This window comes from Procambarus clarkii, chromosome 78, assembly GCF_040958095.1.
Source record: "Procambarus clarkii isolate CNS0578487 chromosome 78, FALCON_Pclarkii_2.0, whole genome shotgun sequence".
Taxonomy (NCBI): domain Eukaryota; kingdom Metazoa; phylum Arthropoda; class Malacostraca; order Decapoda; family Cambaridae; genus Procambarus; species Procambarus clarkii.
Genome location: NC_091227.1, coordinates 21070683 through 21077482, shown reverse-complemented (window position 1 = coordinate 21077482; position 6800 = coordinate 21070683). Strand labels below are relative to the sequence as shown.

General features: G+C 39.5%; 1 protein-coding gene and 1 non-coding gene across 2 annotated transcripts in view; one reads left to right on the top strand and one right to left on the bottom strand.

The window, feature by feature from the left end:
* The first annotated feature begins 94 nt into the window (after nucleotides 1-94).
* On the top strand, nucleotides 95-166 carry TRNAE-UUC (transfer RNA glutamic acid (anticodon UUC)). The gene has a single exon. It is a non-coding gene; the product is annotated as a tRNA-Glu (tRNA).
* A 2059-nt stretch (nucleotides 167-2225) lies between these two features.
* Nucleotides 2226-6800, bottom strand: part of LOC123746003 (chloride intracellular channel protein 5) — a 79682-nt gene continuing 75107 nt past the window's right edge. The window contains exon 6 of the mRNA XM_045727120.2: nucleotides 2226-4069. Coding sequence (XP_045583076.1) covers nucleotides 3992-4069 — 78 coding nt within the window. The 3' untranslated portion in view covers nucleotides 2226-3991. The remainder of the gene's footprint in view (nucleotides 4070-6800) is intronic.

The window sequence follows — 6800 nt, the reverse complement described above, 5'->3', positions numbered from 1 at the left end:
GAACTCTTGTACATATAAATAAATAAATATATAAATAAATGCTATTAAAACTGCTGAATGCTTATAATTTATGTTTGATGATAACTGTATCATGTCCCATGTGGTCTAGTGGCTAGGATACCTGGCTTTCACCCAGGAGGCCCGGGTTCGATTCCCGGCATGGGAAAGGTTTTTAATTGGTCCCAGTGGTATTGTCGGGTTTGTTCTCGACGCACAATCGATAATTCCGGGTTCAAATCCCCACAGAAATGGTTAGGCACGTTTCCTTTCGCCTGATGCTCCGGTTCACCTAACAGTAAGTAGGTACTCAGGAGTTTTGTTCTGGAGTTGTATGCTGGGCGGGGTCAGGAATTTGACCTTGGTGGGGGGGGGGGCCTGACCTCGATATAAGCCTAACGTGTATGAATACATTGGCTTCATGTCCCCGACACAGTGAATTATTATTTGAGCAAATTCGCGTGACTCAGGATCCATCCCAAATGCTCTGTATTAGTGAGCTCAGACTTACTTCTTAGTAATCTAAGACAGTAATTAGTAATATAAGACAGACTTATAATCTTAATAAAATTATGTTTATTTGCATTTCCCCTGATAATTCCCTCCTCTCCTGCTACCCTCTCGGAATACATCTCCAGTTCTTAGCCGGAAATGGAAAGCCGAGATTTCTCTAACGATCCTTAAGCTGGGAAGTGAGTAGGTATTGTCTGCAGCACCTGGGGCAGCAGCAGCAGTCTTTCCTGGGGGGAGGGGGCAAGGGGTAAAACGGGAGGTAAAAAATCGCTTCATGCAGGTCGGCGTTCAATCCCCGACCGTCCAAGTGGTTGGGCACCGTCCCTTCACCCCATCCCATCCCAAATTCTTATCCTGACCCCTCTTCCAAGTGCTGTATAGACGTAATGGCTTGGCACTTCCCCTGATAATCCCTCCCTCCCCTCAGTGTGGCCCACATGAATCAATCGGCTTGTGAGGTTAGCTCGCCTAGTTAGATATTGGGTTAAGTGGGGGTTGTAGGGTTGGTGTTCCTATCGATCCCTTGACACCGTTCGGCCATTCAGTGGTGACCCACTTATACTGCTCCAGTTTTCCCCTGAGGTTGCTTGTCCATGTGCCTCTGCTTTGGTTCCATAGTGGGTAGAGGTGCTGGGTAGCAGTCTTTTTTTGATTATCTGTGTACTTATTTCTGACCATAATCTCCTCTTCTCCGACTCGTGGGTTGGGCAACCAGGGCCCTCGAGTTGGAATATGTCGGAAGATCGGACTCCATAGCTCTGGCTGTGTGGTGTGCCCAGGCCAGGCTTGGTCTTTGACTACCCCAGTTGACCCTCGCCAATTCCCTCCCACTCCTCGTTGAACCCCAAGCCCCCCGCCAGCGGGGGGCTTGGGGTTCAACGAGGAGCTTTTGGGGAGGGCTTGGGAGCTTGGGGAGATGAGGCTACCCCTCGTCTCCTGGGGTAGCTTCCAATCTTGTGACAACTGTGCATTTACCCTCTATCCTTAATAAGGGTTAAGGTGCCGTCTCCACACTCCTATTTCATTCCTTCTAGCACTGCTACATTCCAGGATTTATTTGGAACAGCTGTGTGGCTTAAGTATTTTGATCCTGGTCACGATGAACATACATGCCCAGATGATGTACGTATCCATATAGACTTGGTTGATTGTATATTCCCACGTTGCTTTTAGCCTCACTCGGACTTGCTCAGTTGCGGCCCCGTCTCAGGAGGCAGCCTCCCGCCTAGTTGTTTTGTCCTTCATTAGCGAAAACTGGAATAGTATACATGGGTTACCATTGAAGGGTCGAACAGTATCCCAGAGATTGATTGGAACATGAACCCCACAATGCCCACTTGACCCGATGTCAAACTAGGCGAACTAACCAGACAAGCCAATTGATTCAGGTATGCCACACTAAACCTCTTGTTTTACCCATTCCCCCCACCAAAGAAGCATGTTGCATCCCCAGGGGCTGCTGCTACTGGGTAGGCTCAATTCCTAAAGGAAGGAATCCAAGGGAATGTGCGAGTTTTCATACATGGCTAACATATAAGGGTGTATTTTGCTTGTGCATCACCGCACCATGTAGAGGAGTGGAGCAGAAGCCACCCCCTCCTACCCACAGGTAGCACATAAGAGTGCCACTCACTATGTGAAGGCACCATCAACCGTGTGATTCTATATAGATTTGTAGGCAGATATTAATATTTGAAGGAAATTGAAACAAAATCTTCCCATATCATTTGATGTTTATTTTCCAATATCTTTAAAAATCTGTAAAAATCAAGAGCCATTAAGAACACTCATGGCCATAGACAACTTGATCAAAAGGCTGTTGATGTATAAATGCTTAAAACTCAACAATGAAAGTATTTAACTTGTCAGTTATCAAGCCTACAATGAATTACCCAGGCTAACATTTTTTTCAGAATCCCATGTATGATAACAAAGTTCTAAAGATCCTTAAGATCTTAAAAATTGTTGCATACTTGCAGCTCTAAAAAGCTTACACAATAAGAAGGCATATATTCGTAATAAGTTCATGTGGAAACATGTTAACTATATTGTTAACAAACTTAATAAAATTCTAACTCAAAACAAAGAGCAGGCTAGTACAGTATTACTTCGATTGCTTACTGTAATTGTGAAAAGTGGTTCCAGAATATGACAAAACTCAAATGTTTCTCATATTACTCTAACTGGTGTGACCAAGAAAAAAAACAGAACTTTTTCAACTGTTTTGTTCCATCCTAAATTCTGTTCACCACAAGAAGCCGTCACACACACACCTCATGTATCGAGAAGCTTACGTTTACAACAACGGTCATGCAAGCTTTAATTCTTATTCCTATACACAATTATTTTGTGCCAATAACTACTACTATTATTATTATTACAAATGCATGAGGTGTGATTCTAAATACTTCCAAAACTTAATAATTTGCTTTAACTTAAGACACTTTTTAAGTAACATGACTGACTGCCAAGTGTCACAAGACCTCCCTCCCTCCCCCATCGCCTCCCTCCCCCAAAATCATACTGAACTTCTAGACTCCATTTTGTATAAAACTAATATACAGGAATAAGTCTTCTCTCCGATATATTGCAATATTGGGAATTGTATTTACACATCAGAAAACTGAAGGATAGGAGTTATTTCAAAAGTGAAACCCAGGAATCAGATGAAAGACGAGACACTTTGGTAATGTACAGTTTGGAAAACCTCTCGGTGAAGCTAAAAAAGTATGCTGTAAACAATTCTTTGAAAATTACTTGCCAATGAGGAGTTCCAAAATATATGTAGGTGGAAAATTAATGAATCCCAAAAGACAGAATGTAGCAAAAGAACATTAACAGATTGTAACAGTATACAACAGAAAAAATAAAGGCTATAAACAAGGCACAAAACAAAGTTTCACTTTCTTAATTTTCACAATTCCTTCAATAGCCCTTCATGTCATATTCTATATATTAGGCAGGGAATGCTAAGATAATGTTTGACCTTAAAAACTGAGATTATTTTAGTCAGTTACAGATAAATATTAAAGATTTTTATTAATATTAAAGTGAAAATTTGGGTCAAACAAGACCTCGAGTATAATATTTTCTTATCTGTCCAATTATGGACTTGGAGAATACCTTGATGGGAGGTAGCATTAACAATTACACCGTGCTCTTACGTGTTGTGTTTTGATATAACCTGTCCAAATGATACTGCTTAGCACTTCTTCAATCGGGAGAAATGAACTATTTACATACACCTGAAATGTAGTGTCATAAATACAGACACGTAATATAATTAGAAAAATCAACATAGTTTTTTTCAGATACAAGAAGATATCCAAGTTGTTTTTTTGTCATGGTCAACTACGTTGCCTGACAATTTATCGAGCAGGGATATGTTAGTATTACCTTTCACCAATTTACATAATTTGCACAGAAAGCCACAACAGTGAGTGCCAAGCGTCACCTGGCAAATATTGTTTGAACGTGGCACTTAAGGGCGGATGGTGGCGGGTATGGATGTTGTGAACGTTGGCGTTTCCAGCTCTTCATGCTTCTTCATCCTTGTGCCCTGTAAAATAAGATTTTTATTTTAAAAGCTGAAGCTGAAAGTAAAACTAAGTTATATTTCTGGACAAAGACCAGATATATATATATGTTACAGTATATATATACACACACACACTAATGAAGGGCTCCATATAAATTAACCACAATATTTAAAATGTGACGCTGTTGTTCATAATTTGTTAATTTCATCTCACAATGTATTCTGAACTACATACAGTACCTTACACTAAGTCAGCTAAGCTACACTGCGTAGCGAATGCCTCAACTAGTTGGCAATTTATTTAATCGTGACCTCAATTACTCAATCAAGATTTTTTATTAACGGATATCTGGTGGTAATACTAAGTGAATTAGCTTAAATGAATATCATTTAGTAGTGTGAATGAAGTAAATGTAATTTAATATGAATATACCCTGAGCATTACTTGAATTTTCACTTGATATTGATAACTAAAATTAGTTGACAGAAGATATAATGTATATCAAGAGAACCTGTAATTTTCCAATACAATTCTTTTACGAGAACATCAGAGGAAACATGAGAGTAACTCGAGAAAAGACCAAGTGCTCTTTAAAATTAAATGACAAATGCCAGAACTGGAAGAAGTGAAGCCACAACATGTGCCACTCCAACAAGCCTTAGCAACAAGAGAGGTGAGAAGCACCTGACAGAACTGGATACAGAAAACACAATCTGATTGGAGAGGATGTTATCATAGTTACTAAAAGACTGGGCAAGAAATCCAGTAATTGACTAATAAAGCTGTACTTCAGTCTTCATCACAGAAGACTGAATATACCAGATACAGTAGATGGAAAACAGCCAATGTAGTAGATTGATGGTGATTTGGCAGGAAAGGGAAGGGAAGACTGGGTTAACCAATTACTGCAGAAGACTGCTAGTAGACTTAATATACAGCAGCACCTCACAGAAAGTAGTGTATTGGGAAGGGAATTCAAAACTGACTGGGGTACTTTGACAAACAGAAGGTAGTGTCGTAGTGAGAGACAAACAGAAGGTAGTGTCGTAGTGAGAGATTTGGATCGAGTAATGTAACTATTTAATAAGTAGGATCCCAAGGTCAGCCCTAGGACATTTATTTATGATCGATTTAGAATTTTTCAAATCCAGCAGCCAGATCCAGCTCTTGCTTAGTTTTACAGTTCATTTTGTGGTCCATAAAGCTACGTATAATGACCAAATACCAATTCTTAGATTTTATGTTTTTTTTTATTTTTAAGGTGGGCTGACAACAGGACGAGTAGGCAATCGCATGCTGTTTGAAGAGCTGTAAGTATACTATACTAACAAAATGGAAGGAAAAAATTATTGATTGCGTAGATATGGGCCATCAATGCCTATGATTGACAAAAAATTTAGAAAATGATATACTGTACAGTGTAACCTCGATTCGGCAAATACCCAGTTAAGACGTACACTTTTCAGGCTGGATTTATTTACCAGTTTCGATGAACTCTGGTTTGCTGAAGCGGGGGAACGTGTGGATTTGCTTAAGATGTTGTAACAGTTCACAGACTGGTGAAAAACTTTCCCAATTATATCACAGATTACAATTAATAATTCCTTCATATGACAAGTTGGACCACACAACAAGTGAACCACATAGAGGGGTGGGACCAAAGAGCCAAAGCTCAACCCCCGCAAGCACAAAAAGTACATAAACCAAACACCAGCTTGAGTGGTCCACACAACAAGTGAACAACTGAGTTTCCATGATTTTTGTTCACTGATTTATGGCACCACTAGCTTTGAAAATGAATTTTAAAGCTGAAGCGTGAGAAGCTAGCTGTATGTGGTGAAATCTCGTTATAGACATTTTCTGTGATGAAACAACGTGAGTAGAGGTGGACAGATATAGGGAATACTGTAAGTCTCACACGATTTTCCTTTTGATGCATTGCCGTGTAATATACTGTAAATATCAGTATACTGTAATATGATTGCCATCTGCTATTTCAGAAATTATTTATGTTAATGGCTCTAACTTTCAAAACAACTCGAGCACAGGTGGACGGTTCTAATCCCTGTGCACACAGAACCATGTGTGTTATCCTTCACATGTGTTACAACAGTTCAGTGAGTGACAGCCTCAAAATATTAAAATTAATATATCATTTCTAAAATAAGTATTTTTATAGCTCTTAGTATCCTAATAATGTTGCGAAACTTAAAATATAACCCAAAAACATATATATGTAAATCCAATATTTGAGAGAAATTTATGTTACTGGATCTGGCAAACAGTAGCCTACTGTAGGGTGTATAGACCTAGTTCCTCAGAGTTCATACAGTAGGCACCCAGTGCCATTGGCTTTGTCTGCGAGTTGTGCGCTGGTGCAAGATTATATTGTGGAATTTACCATTTTTTAACTACAGCTGTATTGTTATAAAACAAGATGTTGACGACTGTTGATGACGACGGAGAGGAAGAGGAGTTATCAACCCATGTTGATAAACACCTTGATATTATTTCACAAACTGAAAATCCAGAGTTACCAGGCTTCTAGCAACACTTAAGGATAATGAAAGATATTTGTCTCAAGGAGATGACAAAAGGAAGAACAAACCAAAATGAGTCAATATTTTGCAAGAACTAGTAGCAGAAAATCAACCAGCTCAGCTGTACCCAGCAAGAGCACAGCCATAGATAGCACCAGTACAACAGCAGCCAGCAGAGCTGATGCAGACATCTAAGAACATCGTGTGTGAT